General features: G+C 56.9%; 1 protein-coding gene across 1 annotated transcript in view; it reads right to left on the minus strand.

Moving 5' to 3' along the window:
* Positions 1-2,994: 2,994 nt before the first annotated feature.
* The window catches only part of BICRA (BRD4 interacting chromatin remodeling complex associated protein), a 74,411-nt gene continuing 52,928 nt past the window's right edge, over positions 2,995-24,477 (minus strand). The window contains 12 exon segments of the mRNA XM_070387422.1: positions 2,995-5,068; positions 5,554-5,656; positions 5,865-5,959; positions 6,072-6,220; positions 7,289-7,350; positions 8,440-8,549; positions 8,850-9,030; positions 9,197-9,574; positions 9,576-9,842; positions 18,030-18,206; positions 18,760-20,730; positions 22,640-22,705. Of these exon segments, the coding sequence (XP_070243523.1) occupies positions 3,948-5,068; positions 5,554-5,656; positions 5,865-5,959; positions 6,072-6,220; positions 7,289-7,350; positions 8,440-8,549; positions 8,850-9,030; positions 9,197-9,574; positions 9,576-9,842; positions 18,030-18,206; positions 18,760-20,730; positions 22,640-22,705 (4,680 nt within the window). The 3' untranslated portion in view covers positions 2,995-3,947.

Genomic DNA, 24,477 nt, shown 5'->3' on the forward strand with positions numbered 1-24,477 from the left:
TAGAAAGGGGCTTCTCAGGTGGCACAGTGGTAAAGAATCCACCTGCCGATACAGGAGATGCAAGGGACTCGGTTTCGATCCCCGGGTCAAGAAGATCCCCTGGAGAAGGAAAAGGCAACCTACTCCAGTGTTCTTGCCTGGGAAATCCCAAGGACAAAGGAGCCTGGTAGGTTACAGTCAATGGGGTCACAAAGGGTTGGACACGACTGAGCGACTGAACACTCTCCAGATGCCCACTCTGCTGCATCTAGCATCTTAGAACGAATATGCCAAAGGCTAACTGTAGAAGCTAAGGTCAGTTTTGGTCTCATACCCCGGGGCTTGGGGGGGAGGCTGTCTCTGGCTTCTGCACAGCAGACTTGTCAAAGCCTTGTATGCAGGACTTCCCTGGTGGCTCAGATGGTAAAGCGTCTGTCTACAATGCGGGAGACCCGGGTTCGATCCCTGGGTCGGGAAGATCCGGTGGAGAAGGAAATGGCAATCACTCCAGTACTATTGCCTGGGAAATCCCATGGACAGAGGAGCCTGGTAAGCTACAGTCCTCGGGGCCTCAGTTTCCTCATCTGCAACATGGGGTTATTAATTCCCACAAGGCAGCTTCTGTGAGCATCAAATAAGATATCCCAGGTGAAGTGCTGGGAGCCCAAGATATGTGTTCTGGAAACGTTACTCATCATGTCCCTCTGCTTGGGCTGCATTTGGGCTGCATTCAGCTAGCTTTCCAATGTTAGCCGGTGGAAATGACTGGCAAACTTCTTTCCACGGCTACGTGAGGTCTTCCAGGAGCCTGCGAGGATTCAAGGATGTTGAGAACCGCTGTTCTCCTTTAGTGCTTTATTACGTAAGCGGGGGAAGTAGGTCTAGAGCTGGCGGTGGGGGGGAGGTCTCTCTCCTTGAGATCCCATATATCTGCTTCTCCCCTCCCAAACACCCCCAGGAGCCTGCCAAGGACCGGGGTGGATCACCCTAGTCCAGCCGCCGTAACATCCACCTGACTGGCCGTTGCCTCCTTGCCCTGTAGGTTGCATACATGGCCGCTAGAGGGCGCCTGGGAAAACGAAGTCAGCTCAGCCCTCTGCGCAGAACCCGCCGGTGGCTCCTGCCTCATTCTTAGAGTAAAAGCGAAGTTTTCAGCGTGGAGCTATTGGATCCTACAGGATAGGCCCCCTTTGTTCCCACTGACCTCACCTCTTGTCTGTACCCCGTTCTTCCCCAGGTTCCAGTCACAGACCCATTTGGCGGTTTTACATTCTATCCACGCTCCTGCCTCAGGGCCTTTGCACTGGCTGTTCTCGCTGCCTTGAGTACTCTCTTCCTGTGGTCCCCTCCCTTCTTTAATGCAGTTCTCTGTTCAGATGTCACCTCCTCAAAGAAGTCTTCCCTTCCCACTTGATCCTGAGGGCCTTCATGTGCGGTTGGGCAGATTGTTCACTGCACAAAGCACTGGCTTGATTGAAGGGGGCTGGAATCTGGGTCATGTGCTGCTCTCCAAATTCCCAGAGGAAGGGGGTGCTGTTTTCTAGTTCACACAAAAGGGTTCTAGGAACGAGCAGCTGCTGTGTCCAATTGAGCTGCGTCTCCCCAAGAGATATGCCAGTGTCCTAACCCGAGTGAATTACCTGTGAATTTGTGATCTTCTTTGGAAATGCGGTCTTTGCAGATGTCATCTAGTTAACACCAGCACATCCTGGAGTAGGCTAGGCTCAAATCCAATATGGCTGGTGTCCTCGTAAGAGAAGACACACCGATGTTGAGGGGAAATGGCTCAGGAGAGAATGGAGGGATGTAGCTAACAGCCAAAGAAGACCCGGGATGACCAGAGATTGGAAAATGTAAGGAAGGACCCTCCCCTTGTCTCTAGGGGAACGGTAGTCCTGACCGCACTTTTGATTTGGAACTTCTAGCCTCTGGAACTGAGAGAATAAATTTCTTTTAAGCCACCCACCCAATTGGGTGTTTTTTTGTTCTTTTCATATAAAGTGATTTGGTTTATTGGCTGCACCGGGTGGCATGTGAGATCTTAGTTCAGCCATCAGGGATAAAACCCATACCCCCTACATTGGCAGCGTGGAGTTTTAACACTGGACCATGAGGGAAGTTCCCGGAGGTACCTTTTTTCGTATCCATGGGAAGCTAACATATCCTGCTTGACTGCCCCCATATCTCTGACACTGTACACATTTAGTCAATCCTCACTATTAGCAGGTACCCTGCTTGTGAATTCATCTACTTGTTGGAACTTTTGTCTGTTGCCAAAAATCCGTGGTACTTCCACGGACATGCACAGAGTGGCGAAAACGTTGAGTGGTCCAGCAGGCATGTTTCCGACTGAGTGCTGAATAGGTGAGGACGCTCTCCTACTTGAAACCATGCATCCTTTTGCGGGTGTATTCACATTTTGATGCTTTTGCTGACTTCGCTGTTTTAAATAGCCCCCGAGGTTCTTGAGTTCTTAAGCCTAAGGAGGGTAGGATGTGCCTTACAGAGAAAACACCGTGTTACAGAAGCTTCATTCTGGCATGAGTTAATGCTGCTGGCTGTGTGATCAGTGTTAAGAATCAACACTATATATTAAGTGAAGGGTCTTTAAACAGAAAAACAAAGTGATGTGTTGAGGGTTTGACAAAAATGTGGATCAGAGGCTGGCCGGAAGCTAGCCCTATATTTTTCCCAGGAGGGATGGTTACACATTGACGAATTCCATGCTCCGGGAGACCACAGAACCGCACCAGGAATGATACAAAAACACGTGGCTGATTGAGTTTTTCACTGTCTGCCCCCTTCACTAAGAAGTCGGGCCTCCCAGAACAGGCGCTTCCATCATATTCAGCTGCACCCTTGTGCCTAGAATAGGACCTGGCCCCCAGCAGGGGCTCACAAATTAATGTGTAGTAAGTCCCCACAATCCCCCTCTCCACCCACCTGTCGCCCCAACCCGCAGACTCCAAACAAGTTCCCGAAAATCCCAAAGCAATGCGGGCGGGGGGGCGTCAGTACAGTTTTAAAAAAAGGATCGCTTTTTAATTTACAAGAGTTCTAAATGTACAGAATTCTCCTTTTAAAAAAATCGTTATACACAATAAATACAGTACAAAAAAATTTATCTTACAGTACTAGTTTTGTCTCCAAGATTTCAAAATCTGGCGCGGGTGGCTGGCGGCAGGAAGAACAGAGGGGAAGACTGGCTGGGGAAGGGGGTAGAAGGAAGATCCCGGTTTTGTTTGGGAGGTGCTCGGATTTCAGTCGAGGGACTGGAGGCTTTTGAAATCTTTCTCACTCGAGCACATACAGAGAGACATAGGACACGGAGAGGGACACACACACACACACACACACACACACACACACACACACACACACACACACACACACACACACACACGGATGTGACACGGGTGCCCGCAGGCACGCACTGCCAGGTGGCGGGTCCCGGGAGGCAGGCTCACGCCGCCCTTTCCCTGCGTTTCCTGTCTTGGCCTGTGGGGGGCGTTGGAGAGACGCGGACCCTGCCAGCGACGGGTGCAGGGACAGATTGAAGCCACGCGGGCAAACCGGGTACCTGGATGCGTGTGAGCGGTGGGGACCGCCAGGGAGCCCTCCTCCCTGGCCAATGCGCACGTGTCCCCCGGGCGGAGGGGCGGAGCGTGGCTGGATATGGGAAGAAACAGGAAACGACACACCAGGATTACCCCCTCCTTTGGCAGGGGAGACCTTGTACATTAGAGCCCCCCTCCCCGAAATCCACGACCCCACCCAACCACCCGGCTGACAGGAGGTGGGGGGGGACGAGGCCTTTGTGACTCAAATAACTTAGGCAAGAAAAACTCAAGGGGTCCCCGGCTCGTGTACCCCAGGAGGCTGAGGTCAGACGCCCGGCTGTCCCCCTCCCTGCTCCCCGCTGCGTCCCTGCGGAGAAAGGGGACAGGGAAGGGAAGTCCAGCCCAGTGTTATCTGTTCAACGTCCTGGTGCCGAGGCCACCGTTGTGACTGGAGGGCGGGTAGGCCTCCGGCCTGTGCAGGGGTGTCGGGGAGGTGGGCGTGACGGCCGCCGGGGCGGCGTGGGAGTACGGGGGTGCGGGCGTCCGGCCGGGGGCCTGTTGGAGGTTCAAGATGCTGTCGATGGCGCTCTGCAGGTGTTCTGTGAGCGTGTCGTCCTGTGGGCTGTCGCTGGAGAAGCTGGCCTGGTCCACGTCGGGCGACTCGGACTTGCGCCGCTTGGCGGGGGGCAGCGGGGGCGCCTCCCAGCCGGGCTCCCGGCTGCCGCTGCCCTGCCCGGTGCCCGCCGCAGGGTCAGCCGGGCCGGCTTTCAGCATCCGCTGGTACAGCTCGTCCTCCACCGCCGCCAGCTCGCGGATGAGCCCGCTGGTGGCCTCGTCCACTTTGGTGGGCAGCGGGGCCGGGCTGCCGCCCCGGGCTCTGCCCACGGCCGCGGCCGCTGCCCCCTCGGTCACCCCGACACCTGGGGCCTCCACGTTCTCACGGTAGGTCTTGCGGAGGGGTAGACGGGGGCAGTGTGGGGCCGGCTGCGGGGGCTTGCGGTCAGCGGCTGCCGGCGGCGGTGGCGGGTGGTCCACCGTACCGTTCATCTGGCCCGGGGCGGGGGGCGGCGGCGGGGGCCGGGGCGGGGGCTCGGCCGCCTTGAGGGAGGTGGGGGGTGGCGGCGGCGTTTGGTGCACCGGGTCCAAAGCCGTGTTGTGGACGACCTTGCTGAGCCCAGCTTCCTGTTTGATCTTGAGCTTGAGCCCAATGCGGCTCCGGGCCTCGTAGGTCTTAATGGGCGGCCGGTTGCGGGAGGGCATGGGGCCGTCCTCGTCGGCGTCCAGGGAGGAGGCGGCGGAGGACGAGGAGGACGAAGACAGGGAGGACGAGGAGGCCCGCGCCCAGGTCACGGAGGGGGAGCCGCCCACGCCGCCGTGCCGGATCACCAGCTTGGTGGGCAGGTGCAGAGGGGGCTGGGCTGGGGCCCCGGACGCCGAGGACGGAGACGGGCCGTGGCCGGGCAGCCGGTGTCCCTCGGAAGAAGCGGCGACGGGGAGGCCGAGAGTGCGGGAGGAAGACACGTACTCATCTGTAGAAGGGGGCCAAGAAAACCCTGGGGGTTAGCCAAGGCAGGAGGCCCCTGCAGAGCTGAGAGGAGCCGGTGTCCACTGAGTACTGACCATCTGCCGGGCCCGCTAAGCCCTTCACTCACGAGGACACTGCTAGGCAAGACCCTTTCCCCAAGTTCCAAGTCCCCGTAATATGCCAGCAGCCCTCGGCACCGGACAGAGGACACCACCTAACTTCTGCAACCCACTAACTTCTGCTGGCTTCACCCCAGTCCTGGCTCTGCTCTTCCGCTTTTCTGTGCCCCCGGGGGTGGCAGAACGTTTCCTCCCTCCAGGTCCAGGATTGAGGGGGCGAAATGGACACAGGATGATGGGATGAGCAGGAAGCGGAGGTCCACTCTCAGGGCTTTCAGGCTGGGCTCGGGCGCCGCCCAGTGGCAGAGTGAGGGAAAGCGCCGCACCCTGCGGAGGCGGCGGGGACCCGGCTCCCTCCGCTCTCACCTACCTGGCTTCTCCTTGGCCAGCTGCTTGTCTAAGGCCAGCGTGGTCTTTTCCTCTTGAATGAACATTCGGTCGATCATTACCATCTCCGCGGAGGGGCTCACCCTCTGGGGGCAGGGAGGGGGAGAGGCGATTAGATGAGCCAGTGAAGAAGCGAGGTGGAGGAGGGGACGCGGTCGCCAAGGATGGATGGGAACAGATTCCCAACTGTCCTTCTTGTGATCTGATCCCTCCCTCCCTCCCTCCTTGCAGCGGCGGGGTGGGGGTGGGGGAAGGGCAGGGTCCCCCAGGAAGAAAGGTGACAGGCTACCCTACCCGGGACTCCTCCAGCAGCAGGAGGCGGTATTTATTGAGCATGGCCTGGGTGCGTTTCAGCAGCTGCGTGGAGACCGTCTCGAACTCCTCGTCCACTGCGGAGGAAGAGGTCCAGAGACCCAGATGTTGGGGAAGGACCCACAGTCAAGGGCGCCTGCACCCTGTTTGGTCCTCACCTCCCGCCTCCACACCCAGGGGAGGCCTCACCTTTGTGGTAGTCGTTGGGGGAGGGGAGGGCACCCTGGTAGACATGATAGGGCAGGAGGCGGTGCAGGGCATCCTCGAAGGAGGGGAAGGCCGTCTTGCAGTCAGGGTGCAGGACGGAGCCCTGATGTTTGTGCAAATGCTCCAGGAAGCTGGGAGGGTCGGGGGAAGGACCACACACACAGACAACTCGTGGTGAGGCCAGGAGACGGCAGAACCGGACCCTGAGCCCCAAGGCCACAAGGCAGACAACGAGGAGGGAAGGAACGCTGCAGAAATACGTGTGAACGTGTGCCTGGCCTCCCTCACTGTATCTCTGGGGACAACCAATGGCAGGAAGTGCTATCCTTATGCCCATTTTACAGATGAGGAAACTGAGGCCTGCGAAGATGAAGTCACGGATCCAAAGCAGCTAGAGGCAGCGCTGGGAGTTAGATGCCAGAGCGTGCGACTCACCTTCCATGCAATACCATCTCCTGCCACTTGGGGTCAGCATGTCCCCGCTCTACCTGGAACCCAGCAGCAGGCTTGGGGAGGCGGGCAGGGAGGTTGGGCCCTTGCGTGGTTGGTTAATAAGATCTGCTTTCTCACTGAGCAGTAGACTATCGCCTACTATGTATGGCTGTCTCTCCCACCAGACATGCTTCCTTGTCTGTACCCAGTGCTGAAGGCCAGCAGCCCTCACACACAGTGGATGCGGGACCTGGTCTGTCCAGTGTTTCCAGAGTCCAGCATAGGACTGGGCACCCGATGAGGATCTGACCAACACTCTCAGTGGACGGAGGGCAGGAGAGAGGGACAGAACGCGAGCATCCAACACGGACCCGCCCACCCACCCCAACAGCCATCCGTCCAGCCATGCACCTGCCTGGGTAGCGTCCATCTATCCATTCACACTGGCCCCCAGGCATCCCTTCGTCCACCTGAACACACACCCCCCAACCCCCGGACAGGAGACACTGCCTGCCAGCCGGGTCCGAGGCGCTCAGGGTACTGCGGTGACCAAGCCACACCAAATATCCACCCCCGCCCGCTTGAAGCCAGCAGCCTAGCTGCCCCACGAATGCTGCTAACACAGCCACAGGGAATCCTCGTCATTCAGCCTATAATCACTACTATTCCCACCCCTCTCCCTAGAGGGGGAGGGGGAGGGGTCAATGACACTTCCCGAACCCACAGCGGGGGACAGTGCCGGGCGAGGAGGCACACGCAGAGCTCACCAGGCTTCTTTGCTGGGCTGAAGCGTGGGGGGTTTCTTCAGGCTGCCCAACTTGCTCTCATACTGTGGGGGAGAGAGAAGCCAGTGAGGGGGGTTTCGTGACGGAGGAGCGTTCCCTTGGCACCTGAGCCTCTCCACGCCCCAGCCTGGGACAAAGATGGGAGGGGCTGATGTCACCCGAGATGGGGTCCAGGTCCTAGCTGCAGGATTGCCCACCCAGCACACTCAACCTGCGGGGAAGACTGGGGCTGGATCCAGGGCTGGGGGGACACAGCAAGGAGAGGGTTACAGGCAGGCTCAAGCCCCAGGCATCCACCTGGGTCGCCTCCTCCAGCCCCTTCTCAGGCTTGGGTCTCTCAGCTTCCACCTGGTACCTCCCTCCCTGCCCATCAAAAGGCCCACAAATCCCCCCTCATTGTCCAGCACCTGATGGGCACGGCCTCTTTCCTCCCACCCCTGCCAAAATCTCTACCTTGACTTCCCTTGTCCTGCCTATTCTTCCCTTTCAGGCTCTCTTGAATCTTGTCTCTGCCTCAGTCTCCTCCACCTTCCCTGCCTATGCCCCTCTGGCCTGGGTACCACCATCCTAGCTCTCCTCTTGACCACATCCTCCCCTCCCCCCACCCCCATCACCACCTTCTCTTTTCTCTGGCTGCACTGCAAGGCATGTGGGACCTTAGTTCCCCAACCAGGGATTGAACCCATGCCCCCTGTACTGGAAGTGCGGAGTCTTAACCGCCAAGGCAGTCCCTCTGCCATCTCTGACTCAGTGTCTTGCTGGCCACCCTGCCCTGTCCTTCCTTTTAGGGTCTCCCCCCCGCCTGTCCTGAGCCAACACAGTCCCTCCTCCTGCAGCCTCCATCTCTCACCTGCTCATGCCCCCAGTGACCGCCTGGGGTCTCTCTCAGGCCATCTCTCCCATCCTCATTCTGTCGTTTCGGTGTTTGGGGGTGGATCTCCGTTCAACTGTCTTGGTTTCCCACGTGCCCCAGCCTGGACTGGCCGGATGTCTTACCCCCGACCTGGCTGTGTCTCTGCCCATCTCTACCTCCCTGCCTGCCTGCCGGCCGGCCTCCCCTTCCCCTCCAGCCCCATCACAGTTCCCCAGCGACCTGGCCTGGGCCCTAGCCCGCCACTCTGGGTGCCCCTTACCTGCAGCCCGGAGGACTTCCCTGGCCCAGAAGGGGCGGCCTTGGCCACGGTCAGGGTTGGGAGGTTGCTGGCAAAGGCTTTGCTCTCGGCAGGAAGCAGAGGAGGCAGGCCTGGGGTGGAGGTGCGGGCAGACAGGGCTCAGGGGTCACGGGCACAAAGGCCCCCAGAGACCCTGCACCCTCTACTGCTCTGGTTCTTGGGCCTCGGGGGCTATGGCGGCCCCAAAGTGAGTGCGCCTGGAGGGGATCTGGGGAGTACAGCCCGCCCCCCTCCACCGTCCCTGTCCCTGGAGATCTGGGTGACCCTTGGGCTCCGGTGCCCACAGTTCTGGCCCACATGTCCTCCCTGTGACTCCCACCCACCTGCTTCGGGCCCCTCCATGGCTCTGTTGCGGGCTCCCTCTCCCCTACCTGCGGTGGCCATGGGCGCTGGGGCGGGGGGATGGCTGGGGGTGGTGGGGGTCCCGGATGGAGCCTGCCCACTGACCAGCACGGAGGCAGTGGGGCTGGCAAGGGGTCCCAGGCTGGCGGAGGACTGTGGGGCGGTGGGGGCCCCCACGGCCTTGCTCTGGAGAATGATCCCAGACGGCACCTGAGGAGGGGGACAGGTGGTTTGGGGCGGGGGAACACGCTAGGAGCAGGGGCAGCCAGGAACCAGGAACGGGGGTGAAGAGAAAGCCAGAAAGCGGGAAGGAATTGGACTGGCAGGGAGGGTGGGGGTGTGGCGTGGGTGGTGGGCTGGCCCCTGCCTCCATTACCTGGTGAAATCTCTCGAGAAGAGCCTTCGGCTGGGGCAGCGCCGGGAAGGGGGTGGTCACCATCTGGAAGGTCCGAGGAGGCGGTGGGGGGGGCGCTGCGGGCTCAGGGACCAGGTGGAGGGTCGGAGGGGGCGTGGGGGACTTGTGGGGCCCCTGGCTGGGTGGGTACTGCAGCTGGAAGTCAGGCGGCGTGGGGGCTGGCAGCCGGGAGGACGTCTCGGAGGAGGAGGTGGAGGCGACCCCGACAGTGGAGGTGGAGGCCGGAGGGAGGTGGGGGGCGGGGGCCAGTGGCCCCTCCAGGGGCTGGGATGGGGGTCGCAGTGGGGGCTGGGGTGGGCCTGGGGCGGTGGGGGCCGGGGTGCTTGCGGAGGGGGGCGCTGCCCAGCTGGTTCTGGATGACAAAGATGCCAGGCAGGGTAGGGGGGACCTGGGGAGGAGGGCAGGGGTGCAGGGCGGGCTCTGAGGGGGGACGGGACAAGCTCTGAGGCTGGGAAGGGGGGCGGGAGTGGGGGCGAGATGGGGGGCGGGACGGGGGCCGGGCCGGGTGAGGGGACGGCAGGTGGGGGCTGTCCCCCAGGGGGGCCTGGTGAGGTAGTGACGGGGAAGAGGAGGAGCCGGGGCCCTTCAGCGGAGCCGCTGCGGGGATCTGGGCAGGGGAGGAGGGAGAGGGGAGGGGGCGGGGATCAGAACCAACCTTGGCTCCCCTGGCCCCAAGACACTGGGGACCCCAGCCACTCCCGCCCGGAAGCCCTGCCCCCCTTCTTGGCCACCCCTTGTCCTGATCCCCGCCTCCGCCATCCTTCTCACCACTCCACCTCCGTCCCCCACCTTGTACCTGCCCCCCACCCCCGACCTGTCCACCTACCTCATTCCCTCAACCTATCCCTTCTCGACCCACCATCTGCCCCCCCAACTCCGTACCTCTGCCTTCTGATCTCCGCCCCTGCCCCCCAGACCCCCCTCCCCCCAGAGGAAGGCGAGCTCTGCAGGCTTTGGGAGCAGCAGCAGAGGAAGCAGTGGCGGCGGGAGCACCACACCAGCTGCCTGCGGCAGGTAGGCAGAGGGGGCCAGGGAGCAGAGCACAGCAGCAAGTGCGGGGGGGTGGGGAGTGTGCCGGGCTGACAGTCCAGCTGACCCAGGAGAACAGACACCAGCAGGGAGACTGCGGCTGCTGAGAACTGGGGGTGGGGGTGGGGGCCAATGGTTGAGGAGGGCACGCTGGGAATGGGGGAGCCGGGGATGAGGATGGAAACCAAGGGTCAAGGTCAGGGTCGAGTTCCCCTGGATGCCAGCACATGAGTTACGAGTCCCCTTCTAAGTGTCCATGACCTGTACCTGTGGGGTCGTGGCTGCATGGCTACCTGGGGGTCGTGGAAACCTACAGGTATGGGTGTGAGTGTGTGCGTGCATGTGTGTGTGTGTGTATCAGGCTTGCATATGCAATCTAAGCACTAGTCTGTAACACGTACACAGTGACCTCACCTAAAACACACCTCAGTCAGGGCATCCTTCTCCCCTAAAGGTCACCTCTCCAGGAACCTCAAACCTCAGCAGCTGCTATTGAACCACGGGCAACAGCTGGGCACCCAACACTGAACTGGCACCTCTCTGCTCTGGGTCACAGAATCCACCCCACGGAGAGCGCCCACTGACCCAGCGCTTGCGGCTGGGAACGTGTACCCACTCATGGGCTCTCTCCATGGTCCTGAGAGCTGTGATCGTATCTGACCCACTTCACAGATCAGACACTGAGGCCAGGGAACCAAAATGACGGGTCCAAATGATACAAATGAACTTACAACACAGAAAGAGACCCATAGACTTAAAAACCTAATCTACTGTTTCCTGGTTGGGGGCGGGGTGGTGGGCAGGGGGAAGGAGATAGTTAGGGAGTTTTGGAAGGTCATGTATATACTGCTATATTCAAAATAGATAATCACCAAGGACCTACTGTAGAGCACAGGGAACTCTGCTCAATGATATGTGGCAGCCTGGATGGGAGGGGAGTTTAGGAGAGAATAGATGCATGTACATGTATGGCTGCTCACCTGAAACCATCACTAAATTGTTAATCGGCTATACTCCAATACAAAATATAAAGTTTAAAGTTCGGAAATAAATAAATAGATATTAAATGAAACAAACAAAACAGAAGAGCCTCGAGTGGACCTGGTAATCTCGCCTGCAGCAATTTGTGATCAGGAATATTCAGGCTCTTGCTCACAGGGCTGGCCACCGTGGGACTATTTACAACAGAGAAAACCAGAGAAGAAAGCTGGTGGGAACCGCAGGCGAGGAGCTGACGGTGAGGACCAAGGGAGCTGTCCCGCTTGGCACTCTCCCCTCCTAAGCACAGGCTTCAGAGGGCACGATGAAGTGGCAACACAGACCAGATGCTGAGTGAGAGAATGACAGCGATCCACAACACGATTGCTAGACGGCTGGCTGCACCGCATTATGGACAGTGAATTTGATAACAGTATTGTCACAATGCTAGAGGCACTGGATCTGATGACTGCGGTGGTTGAGTGAGAGGATGCTCTTATTCTCAAAGACAGAAATAATCAGATCAAAATATGAAGGGGGTGCAGAAGCATGATGTCTGCAATTGACTCTCAAATGATTCAGGAAAAGAAAAAGGGATACATGTTGCGAGGGCCGTGGCTAAAGCTAATGTGGCCAAATATTTACAGTGGTTAACTCTGGGGTGGTCCCCAGCGATCCCTGCCTCCCTGTTTTCAGGCTCCAATCAGGGGTGGCCCCTAGCAATCCCCGCCTTCCTGTTTTCAGGCTCCTCCCACACTGTACCAGGGTTGGTCTCTGCAGCCATAGGAACTCAGCGGAAGTGATCACATGTCACTTCCAAGATTAGGTTATAAAAAAGATTGGCTTCTCTCCTGGGCAGCTCCCTTGCTCTTTTTCTAGTCGATTATGTGCTCAGGGGAAGCCGACTGTGGATCATGTGGGCCGCCCTTCGGGGAGGCCTCAGTTTCTCTCTACGTAGGCCCTCTCCCACCAGCAGCCCTACCAGTGCACCATCTTTGTTGTTATTCTGGCTACGCAGTGCGGTATGCGGAATCTTAGTTCCCTGACCAGGGATCAAACTCTTACCCTCTGCAGCAGAAACACAGAGCCTTAACCACTGGGCCACCAGGGAAGTCCCAGGAGTGCAGCATCTTGGAAGCAGACTGTCCAGCCTGGTCGAGCCTTCAGATGACTCAGCCCTGGCTGACACCTTGACTATAATCTCTCAAAAGATCACAAACCAGAACCTCCCAGTTAATCTGCTTCCAGATTCCTGATCCTTAGAAATCACGTGAGGTAAGTTAATGTTTGTTGTTTCAAGCTGCTCAGTTTTGGAAGAAAGATAATCCGTTACACAGCAACAGATAACTAAAACATCTGCTTAGAGTAAAGAACTCACATGGGTATTATTCCCACATTCTAGTCTTACAACTTTGCTATATGTTTGAAACTAACTAAAAATGAAAAGCTTAAAAATAACCCCCAAATTGAAAAATATTTTAAAAAATTCTCAACCTCAATAAAAATACAGGGACAAATACACACACACTCCCCCCAAACCAAGTCAAGAAGCAAATGACATACTGGGGGAAATAGTGAGAGTCCCTTGGACAGTAAGGAGATCAAACTGGTCAATCCTAAAGGAAATCAGCCCTGAATATTCATTGGAAGGACTGATCCTGAAGCTGAAACTCCAATACTTAGGCCACCTAATCTGAAGAACCCATTCATTAGAAAAGACCCTGACGCTGGGAAAGATTAAAGGCAGGAGAAGGGGACGACAGAGGATGAGATGGTGGATGGCATGACTGACTCAACAGACATGTGTTTGAGCAAGCTCTAGGAGATGGTGAAGGACAGGGAAGTCTGGCGTGCTGCAGTCCATGGGGTCGCAAAGAGTCAGACACAAGTTAGTGACTGACCAACAAGACAGCCTAGACAAAGCTCATCTCTCTCATATAAAAAGAGCCTCTGGAAATCACTAAGAATAACAAGCAGTGAGAAAAATGGGGCAAAGGATATGATCAGACACAGTGTAGAAAAAGAAACACAACAGGCTTAAATAGGTCAAGAGATGCTCAACCTCCCTTGTAATAAGAGAGATGCAGATCAAAGGTGCCCTATGGAGCCAAGTTCAGGCACACATTACAAATAAGTCATATGTCTCATAAAGGCACTCGCACATTGCCTGTGGGAGTCTAAGCTGGCACCATTTGCTACAGCCTCAGAGGAATGCAATTCAGCAGCTGCTGTGCAAATTCTAAGCGCACCTGTGCTTTGATCCAGCAAACAGGCTTCTGGGAAGTGACCAGAGAGACACATGTACACGAGATGACAGATGTTTACTGCAGCTCTATGTGAAGGACCAAAGCCTAGACGTGGTAGGCGCATCAGGACAGCATGTCCGAGGATGAAAGCTCATCCAGCCCCATCTACACAAAGGAATACTTCTCCACTGTAACAAAAGGACCAAGGAAACGCCCCACGGGCTACCCAAGAACATGGATAATGTGCTACCTGCTGGGTAGAGAGAAATGTTAACCTATATTTGCACAAGGTTGTATATGCACAGAACTGGAAGAAAATACAAAAAAGTTAAGTGCTGAGGCTATGGGGAGGGTTGGGAATGCAGGCATGGGGTGGGATACTTCCCCCCATACCTTAAAAATCCTTTTTGGAACTTCCCTGGCTGTCCAGTGGTTAAGACTCTGGGCTTCCACTGCAGGGGCGCAGGTTCAATCCCTGGTCAGGGAACTAAGATCCCATACACCACAGATAAAAAGAAAAAAAGATTAAAAAAAAAAAAAAAGGTTTTTCATGATTGAACCATGTGAATATACTGCCTAATGTCAAGAGGGACAAATGTTTGCAATGGATGAGAAGAAGAAAAGTAAGGCTAAAAGAAGACTTCATACCAAAAGTGCTGCCAGCAGCTTCTACACGCTGGTATTTTGGGTGATTTGTTTTTCTTCTTAGTTCTTTTCTGTATTTTTTAAATCCTCTAGAGAAGCATGAAATTATTTTTATAATTACATTTTTTTTTTTAAAGCTCCCACATGAGTGGACTGTTTACTGAGAGATTCCAACTGCCCGTGGGGAGATGGGAAGATGTTAAGATGTTCGAGTCAAGCAGAATTTGAGAGAAGCACAGGAGTGGGGGGGCATGCATCTTCCCACATGGCAGGCAATGAGCGGGTCGCTGATCTGGGGTTGAGGAAGCTGACAGAGGCCTTTACCAGCAGGAACCTCATGAAGGAGCAGCTGGATTGGTCCATAGCGTGCTTGGGCAGTGCGTACTGCCACCCCTCCACGTCCACAGGGGCTCACCCCCTCAGATACCAACATCCAGGGATGCTCAAGTCCTTTATACCCATGGTGCAGTATCTGCATATAACCTACACACAACCTTTCACATATTTCAAATCACCTCTAGATTACCTATGATGGAGAAGGCAATGGCAACCCACTCCAGGACTCTTGCCTGGAAAATCTCATGGATGGAGGAACCTGGTGGGCTGCAGTCCATGGGGTCGTGAAGAGTCGGACATGACTGAGCGACTTCACTTTCACGCACTGGAGAAGGAAATGGCAACCCACTCCAGTGTTCTTGCCTGGAGAATTCCAGGGGCGGTAGAGCCTGGTGGGCTGCCATCTATGGGGTCGCACAGAGTCGGACACGACTGAAGCAACTTAGCAGCAGCAGCAGCAGCAGATTACCTACAATACCTAATAAATGGCGCTAGTGGTAAAGAACCCACCTGCCCATGCCAGAAACATAAGTGACGTGCATTCAATCCCTGGGTTGGGAAGATCCCCTGGAGGACGGCATGGCTACCCACTCCAGTATTCTTGCCTGAAGAATCCCATGGACAGAGGGGCCTGGCGGGCTACAGTCTATGGGGTCGCAAAGAGTCAGACATGACTGACGTGACTTAGCACGCATGCACACACACACAATGTCAATGCTATGGAAGTAGTTGTCTGCATATTCACATGGTGCTTTTTGGAACTTTCTGGAATATTTTTCCCCGAATATTTTCCATCCACTGGTGGTTGAATCCAGCGGAGCAGAATCTGCAGATTCGGAGGGCCGACTGGATACCCTCTGATGCAGCAATTCTATTTCTAGACATTCACCCTATGGGCATTCTCACGCACGAGCAAAGTCCGGTATAAGAGTATGTATGAAGGGGAATGTTCGTTAGCGATTCCATGGGACTGGATACCTTAAGTGTTCACCAATAGGGGACTGAATAAGTGAAGTCTTGCACATCTACAAAATAATAAAATAAAGATCTCAAAAGGTCTGGCAGACTAAGGCCCAGAAGCCAAAGGTGGCCTGCCGCCCGCTTGGCCCGACCATTTTGGACAGCCTGCAAGCTAAGAATAGTTTTTACGCTTTTAAATGGTTGAAAACAAGTCAGAAGAAGAAGAATATTCTTTGACTCTGATAGGAGATTCAAATTTCAGTGTGCATAAGTAAGGCTTTATGGGAGCCCACCCACGCTCATTCATTTATCTAGAGCCATTTCTAGGCTATAGTGACAGTCCCGCAAAGCCCAAAACGTTTACTACTGGCCCTTCATGGAAAATTCGCCGGGCTTCTCTCTCACACTCCAGGACTTTCGACATGTCGGTCCTGTTGAAGCACGTTACATACACTAATTCATTTATTCCTCACAACAGCCATTGTCCTCATACCCATTTGTCAGTTCAGGAAGTTGAGGCCCAGGGAGGTTAAGGGGCTTGGGGGAGGCTCCATCTTGGTACTGATGGTCACCCAAGGAGCGAGTCCAGACAAGCACCTGCAGGTATGTGGCGCTGAAGTGGTAGATCACATACGTGCCTTGCCCTGCTCTCAACCACAGCACTCAGAAGGGCTCCTACCAGCCCCGAGCTCCAGCTGAGGATGGAAGGCTCGCAGAGGGGACTGCCCTTGCCCCAGGGACCCAGGCCCACGTCTGACCACCCAAAAACAGTACTTTCAACCTGAGTCTCTCCTAGTCCAGGTGGCCCCTGGCCCCTGCCCTTCTTTCCTGTATAGAGATGACCAGAGGAAATCTTGGCCCCTGTCCCTCTGGACTGACCCGCGCTTGATGCCACAAACACAACAGCTAAAACAATCATTTGTTGTTGAGTCGCTAAGCCACGTCCAACTCTTTTGTGATCCCCATGGACCGAAGCCCGCCAGGTTCCTCTCTATCCACGGGATTTCCCGGACAAGAATACTGGAGTTGGTTACCATTTCCTTCATCAGAGGCTCTTCCTGACCTAGGGATCGAACTCGCCTCTCCTGCAGTGGCAGGCAGGTTCTTTACCACTGAGCCACCTAGGAAGTCCCCAAGTAATAATAACAATAGCAAATATTTTTGGACTGTTTACTCTGTGCAAAGCACATAGCAACTAAGTTACTCGTCCTAGTAGACGTATAAAGAAACTACTATCCCCATCTTCCAGGTGAGGAAACTGAGGTTCAGCAGTTACAGGGACTTGCCCAGGGTTAGCACAAGGCCTGGCACATACTTAGCGCTCTCTTTTCCCTAAACAACAGTTGATGGAATGAAGAAGCTGGTTGCTTCCAGTCACATGGTGAGTAGCAGAGCCTGAGAGTGAAATCATGGCTATTGACGGGCAAAGTCTAGCTGATTTTCTGCCTGCATGGCCCTCGCTCATCTTATTTCCTCCTCTTTCTGCCTGTCCTAATCTACCTACCCATGGATCCTTTTTGAACAAGTGCAACATCTGTCCCTCCAGAATAAAAGGGGCCCATCCCAACATCTCATATGCTGATGTGCTAATGACTCATATGAGACAAAGTCTATTTCTCTCATATGTAAAGAGTTTCTACAAACCAACAAGAAAATGACCAGCAACTCAAATTTGAAAATGGCCAAGTGTATCAACAGATAATTCCACAGAAAACACAAATAACTCTAAATCTATAAAAACCTGCCCAGCCTCATTTACAGTAAAAGAAATACAAATTAAAACAGAAGAAGACACTGTTTTTCACTTACCCAAGTGGCCAAATTCAATATCACTTGAGGGTGAGGGCAAACAACCAGAGATCATATACTGATCAACCACAGATAATCCATTAAACCAATTTATACTCTACAGGGAGCAGTTTGGCAGTATCTGTCACAATTACAAATGCATATGCTTTCAGACCTAGCGATGTCCTTTTAGAATGTATCCAACAAAGAGACATATGTACAGAGTTGTACTTTGCAGCCTTGCTCATCCGACAGCTAAAGACCAAAAGTGACCTAAATTCCCGACAACAATATCTGGTTACATAAAGGGCACCTCCACACAATGGAGTACTATGCGATCATGTAAAAGAATGGAGTACAGTCTCCAAGATGAACCTCTAAATGATAAACGGTGCAGAATGCATGTAGAGTACTGCTTTTGTTTTCGTAAAAATGGAAGGAAAAGAACCCTGTTGTCTTTTTGTTTGCCCCTTCGTAGGAAAGGAGTGGAAGAAACCCCCTTGGGGAGGGAAAGCCAGGCTCGGATCTAGACCTCTTGGTGTCTTCCTCAAAATGTGAGATACTTATCCAGACAGGGAAATGATCATTCTAGGACCTAACCATGTGTCCCTGACTAGAGTGTGGTCTCAAGCATCCACGGCCGTCAGGAGACCCTCAGGAAGCATCTGGGGAGCCAAGGAGAGCACCGCTTCCCAAGCCAGCGAGACAGAGAGGCAGGCAGGGCAGCCAGAGAGCGCGTGGAGAGGGTGGGGAAGAGGGGCGAGGGGCAGGGCTGCTCTGCGCTGGGACAGAGGCTGCTGGGGTTCGTCTACCTGGGGGGCCGGCGCCGGGGAGGCCTGGCTGTCGGGGGCCTGAGGGCCAAGGCCAGCTCCTTTGGCGACAGGGGTGGTCGGGGCTGGGTCTTGGGCGGGAGGCGGGGCGCTGACTATGACCGAGGCGGGCACGGAGAGGTGGGGGCCCTCTGTGGAGAGGGGCTGCTGGCTCCTCTCCTGCAACGGGCAGCCCACAGCGGGTCAGAGGCCACCCCCACACACCCAAGGCCTCTACACCCCAACTCCCGCCCCCACGGGTGCTCCGGAGAAGGGGGTAGTGGGAACCAGTTAGAGGACACCCAGAGGCTAGACGCCGAAGTCAGGGGATTGGGAGCCCCCAGAGTCCAGGGGGCTTGACCTGGGGTAGCTCAGTCCCCTTGGTTCCATGAGTCATCTTCCGGCTCCACCCCAGCATCCATCTCTCCCGCCCCGTCTGTCTGTCTGTCTGTCTGTGTCTCACCTGCTCTCTCTCTTGGACCCTTCTCCAACCCTCCAGCAAGAGGGCCGCCTCTCTGTCCCTCCCCTTGTCTGTCTGTCTTGGTGTCAGTCAGCTGGGCCCTGTCGCCCCAGGACCACCTCCTCGGTGACCTGGGGCAGGGGTGGCAACTCTGGGCACCCTTCCTGGCCCCCGGGCCCCCCCCACCCACTTGCTGCTTCAACCGCATCTGGTTCCAGCTCTGGGCCCCCTCTCCACATAGGCCCCTTCCCCTGCCCTGGCGGCCTTGGTTACCTGGGGCAGAAACATCTGCAGGGAGTCCTGAGTGAGGACGGCCGTGGGGGCAGCAGAGGGTGGCTGCCCCAGGACAATCTTCTCCGGGCTGGACGCCAGGCCAGGGCTGGGCTGTGGGGTGGTGGCCTGAGCTGGGGCGGCAGCCTGTGGGGTAGGGGCCTGTGGTGGCGGCGGCGGCTGCTGTTGCTGCTGCGGCTGCTGGAGGCCCAGAGGCAGTGGGGTGCTGACCGTGGGGGGCGCCTGGGGCGCTGTCTGCACTGTGAGGACAGGCGTAGCCTCCCCACCAGCGGCGGGGGTGCCGGGCTGCACCAGACCGTCGGGGGTGTTGAGCATGGCCACGGCGCTGGGGGGCAGGGTGACCCCCTGGAGGACAGTGGTGGCGGCCGGCCCGGCGGCGGCCGGCTGGCTCTGCGTGGGCAGGCTGCCGGCGGCCAGCGACACGGGCATCTGGAAGAGTGCCGGCTGGCCCACCTGGATGGGGGCGGCCGAGAGAATGTGGGCAGCGCTGTGGGCCCCCGAGTGGGGGGCCAGCACGGGGCCCAGGCTCAGCGGGCCCGCCAGGTTCTGGTTGGTGAGGATGGGGTTGGCGATGAGCTGTCCGCCTGCGTGGGGGGCCGCGGCTGCCAGGATCTGCCCGCCCACGTTGGCTGGCAGGGCTGAGAGTGGCTGAGGGAGCTGGACCGCCGACGTGCCAGGCAGCAGGAACTGGTTCTGGCCCGGAAGCATGTGCTGGGCGGGGATGACGATGCTGCTGCCTTGGTTCAGGAGGTGCACGCTCATGGGCTTGCTCAGGGTCCCAGGGGGCTGTGGGGCGGCCGCCCCCGTGGTGGTGGCCGGAGGCGTCTTGAAGACGTTGGCCTGCAGGGCGGGCGCTGGGAAGCCCGACAGCACCACGTTCTGGCCGGCCTTGCCCGCCGCCATGAAAGTCAGGTTCTGGGGAGCCTTGGGTGGCTGCGGGAGGCCCCCAGCCTCGCCCTGGATGGTGAGCGTGGCACCCGCGGGGGCGAACGGCTTGGGAGTCAGCTGGTAGAGCTTGGGGGGCAGCACGCCGGCAGGCTTGGGCTGGATGGGTGTGGGTGTGCGGTGCAGAATGACGTTGGGCGCTTGAACCAGCGGCGACGTGCCCAGGCCGGGGGCCACCGCCAGCGGCTGTCCTGAGGGCGCCCCGCTGGCCGCCGCCGGGGCGGCTCCCGCCCCTCCGAACACTGAGTTCCCATTGAGTGTGGTGGCCACGGCGGCGGGGAGGTTCTTCTGGAGGACCAGGCCGGCCCCCTGGGGTGAGACGCCAGCAGATGCCAGGGTCACTGGCTCCGAAGGGCCGGCCGCTGAGGCCAGGTAGCCGCTGACAGGCACCTGCTTGGCCAGGAGCTGGGAGGTGGGTGGGTTGAGTGCCATGACAGGCTGGCCCACCACCTGGATGGGGGCCAGGCCGAGCGTGGCTGCTGCGGCACCCCCGGGGCTGCCATTTGGCAGGCCCTGGAGGCCCGGGATGGGCTGCAGAGTCACGTTGCCCAGGCCCACAGGCTGCAGGAAGGGCTGGACGCTCAAGGCTTTGCTGACCACGTCCTGGGGCGGCACCAGGGCCTGGTGGGTCAGCACGGTGGGTGGGGCCTGGAGCCCCAGCAGGTCAGCGCCCCCCGAGAAGAGTGCCTGGGGTCCCGTGGCCACGGCAGCAGCCCCTCCGGCCCCCGCCGGGCCAGCCCCGCCGTCCGCGGGCTGCAGGGTGGGCAGCTGGAAGGGGCCCAGGTCCAGCTCGGCCTCAGCCTCAAGTGTCTGCTCGGTGATGTTGGCCTCCTGGAGGCTCTGCTGGAGAATGTCGCAGGGCTGGTCGGCGCCCCCCGCGCCCCCGCCGCCGCCCCCGGCCGCGGGCGAGTCCAGGATGTCATCTTCCAGGAAGTCGAGGTCCACGCTGGGGGCCGGCTGGCTGGGCTCTGGGTTCAAGTGGTTGCCAGAGGCTTCTTGCACGTGGAGCTGGAGGCCAGGGAAGGTGGGGGAGGAGAGAGCCCAGGTTAGCAAGGGCCTGGGCCCAGGACACAGCTGAAGCCAAGGGTACCTGATGTCAGGGCAGCAGGGACAGAAAGAACCTTCTACAAGAAGTGGCTGGACCCGAGTTCAAATCCCAGCTTCACCAGGGCTGAGCTGGGCACCCCAGGACTGGTTTAATCCAGCCTGTTTTTTCCCCCATCTGTGCACATCAGCAGAATGTAACAAAAACCATTTTCTAAACAGCCATACAGGCCCATGATGCTTATCTGCAATTCCAAAACCCCAAAGGTTCTGAAAACCACAAATGTTTTGAGAACTTTAGGCTGGAAAGCCCTGACCGGATTGCAACTGATGCTCAGAGGGAAAAGCGTTATTCAGCCACGTAACAGGACTCGCCTTCAATGTGACCACAGAAAAGTGAGTGTGTCACGTTACACGCAGCACACATGTAGCCAGCATTGCCTTTCCAGCATCTGAAAAACCCTGAATCCCACAAGCCTGGCCCCAAAGGTTTTGGATCAAAGATCATGGTTCTGTTAAGCGCAGGAGCAGCAGCAGCCTTACCCAGTGCCAAGCGCACTGTGAGTTTGAGGTTTCTTAAGTGCTTTCTGGATGGTGATCCAGGTCACGAATGTACAATCAATACATGTATGCATTTTCGAGCAAATATTCCATAAGTAATGAGTATGCTAGCAGCATGGAATACCCACTGATAATGGGTCAAAACTGTTGTTAAAAAGATTCTGAGTTCATTCCACGTGGACGGCTCAGAGCAGTACCTGGCACCTGAGAAACACCATCTATCACTCCTGCTGGCATTACTATTACTGTCTAGGTCGCTGCTGTTAGTAACAGCCCAGGGAGGTGGGCACTGCTCCCTCCTTGCCCCCTAGACTGGGAGGGGGTCATCCCGCTGCCAAGCAGGGGGCATTGCCTGGTGAGACAGGCTCCGGCTCAGCCCCCAACCAAAGACCAGGGGGTTCTGAGCTCCTAACTGCTAAATGGCTATAACCAAACCTGCCTCCTAGGATGGTTGTGACATTTACTGACATCATGCACGTGAGGTGCTAAGAACCTGACCAGGGTCCTTACAGGTCAAATTAAGACAGGGCGGCATGGATAAGAATAGCACATACTCTAACCGATCTATAAGTGTAATAACATGAAAGTACTATTATTTGCTGGGTTCTGGATTTAGGCATGTATATTACGCCAGATCAATTGTTTGGAATGTGTTATTATGGTGGTTGTGAGGATTAAATGAAAATTACCGTAAAGGGTCTAGCATATGATAAGTGTTCTGTAAATGACAGTTACGAAGACGAAGGAGGGGGAGGGAGGAGGAACAAGGAGTGGGCGGGGTAGGGAGAGAAGAGGGGAAGGGAGAGGCCACAGAAGGGGAAGAGGAGGGACGGGCCTGGCACACAGGAGGTGCTCAATAATATAGATGCCCACTGCGAGCCCCACTTTGGGCTTTGCTCATCATCCCTGCTCTCATTTTCCATGCGGAGACGGAGGTCTGTATCAGTGGATCCTCTTCCCCAGGTCACCTTCTAGCCACGGCTGAGCTAGGACAGGACCCCCAAGATGCCCCCATCCCCACTCCTCAGGAGCCAGCCTCAGCCTCCATGCCAGCGCTGTAGCAGCTGATCCCTAAGGCCAGGGACCCCGGAACCGCACCTCCTTCTCTGAGGCACAGCCTGGGGGTAGGGGAGGTATCTGGCAGCCTTGGCCTCACCTGCACCCCACTCTGCTCTCAGTGACCACACCCCAGCCTCCCACCCCCAGAGCAAAGTGCCTCAGGGAATGAGTGAGACACCCTCCAACCCTCCCCCAAGGGCTGCTCCACGGGCGTTCTGCCCACCACCCTCCCCGAGCCCCCGCAGCCACTTACCCCGGGACCTTCATAGAAGGCATTTTGGGCCTCCCCGGGATTATCCAGGAGGTCATCACTGTCGAGCTGCAACAAGACCCGCCCCCACCCAAGGTCAGTGGTCAGCTGGGCAGTGGGCCGGCCCACATGCTAGAACAAAAACCAATTTCGGGTTACATGGGCACAAAGACAAAGATGGGGTTGGGGGGGTGCAGGGGGTGGCGGAGGCTCGAGGGGTACGGGAAACTCCACCTCCAGAAAAGAGACCCCAAAGAAAGGGGCTTGGCTGCAAGTTTAAATCCTAAGGAGCCCCCAGCACCGCATCCGAGGCTCCCCGACATGCCTGCCTGGAACTCTCTAGAATCCTGCCTCCGCACCTTCACCCAAGTAGCACCCCTGGCCCTTTGCCCTCTGCCTCTTTGGTAACACACCCTGCAGGGCCTGTCACACGTGCCTCCTCCTCCCGACGCGTGCCTCCTCCTCCCCACACGTGCCCGCCTGTCCCTTCCTATGAAATCAGCCCTTCCTCTGCACAGCCGCGCTCCCCGGGCAACAGATGTGTGAGCTGCTCCCATGTCTGGGAGGGCAGCAACCGGTCTCATTCCAGGAGTTATCATCAATGCCGAGAACAGGCCTTAAGCGCCCACTGTCCACAGCCGAGCTCCCCAGTTTCTAGCTGATCCCCTTCTAGAACCCTAGACTGGTATGGGGTAGGCCAAAAAGTTCATTTGGGTTTTCTCATCACATTTTACAGAAACACCCAAACCAACTTTTTTTGGCCAATTCAATACATCCAACAGCTGCCCTCAGACTTCTGGGATCTGCCCCAAACTCCCAGTCTCAGGGAATGGCACAACCCATTTGGTTGCTCAGGTCAAGTCCAGGAGGCAGTCTGGACACTATTTCACCATCTAATCCACCCTCAAGTCAAGTGACACTGCCTTCCAGGCCAGCCCCAAAGTCAGCACCTGCCACCTCCTGCAACACCTGCCTTGGGGCCCAGGCCGCCGTCCTCCCATTGCACTTGCCTCTGCTCCGCAAATTATTCGATACATGCCCTTGAGGAGTGGAGCTCTTTTCCCTCCCTGAGAGTGTGGGTGGGCATGGTGACTCGCTTCCAGTGAATGCAGTGTGACTTCGGAGACTAGGTCATAAGAGGCACTCAGCTTCCTCTGGGTCACTTGCTTGGGCAAACCAGCTGCCACGTCATGAGGATGCTCAAGCAATCCTCTGGAGAGGCCCACGTGGCGAGGAGCTGAGGCCTCCAGCCAACAGCCACAGGAGTGAGTCACTCACTGTGGAAGCAGGCCCCCCCCAGCCCCAGGCAAGCCCTCAGATGACAATGGTTCCAACCAACATCCTGAATGCTACTCAGGGGAGACTCCAAGATAGACCCCCAGCTAGACTGCTCGCCCATTCCCAATCCCCAGAAACTGAGGGCTCTAACAAATGTTATTAGAAGTCATTAGAAGCCACACCGTGTTAGGATAACTTGTTATACAGCCGTAGGTAACTGACACAACCCCTTGTGGCTCAACAGACGTCCCCTCTTCCCCGCTTTGTTCCCCTCTCTGGAGTGCAAATAGAATATGCCATGTGGCTGCTTAATAACCTGTCGGAGCTGCCTGTCACATTCAGAATAAAGTCCAAGCTCCCCAGTCAAGCTCCTCTAGGCTCTGCATGACCTAGGGATTTTTGTCCACCCCAGTCCTGCCTCCTACTAGTCTACCTTTCTTCCTGGCCCCACTGGCCTCCTTTCTGTTCCTGGAACGGGTCAGACTTTCCCGCCTTCCCACCTGCTCTCCCCCTGGTCAGAGCACAGTGGGCGCCTCCCTTTGGTCCTTCAGGTTCACCCTCAA

The sequence above is a fragment of the Bos mutus genome, chromosome 18, assembly GCF_027580195.1.
Source record: "Bos mutus isolate GX-2022 chromosome 18, NWIPB_WYAK_1.1, whole genome shotgun sequence".
Taxonomy (NCBI): Eukaryota; Metazoa; Chordata; class Mammalia; order Artiodactyla; family Bovidae; genus Bos; species Bos mutus.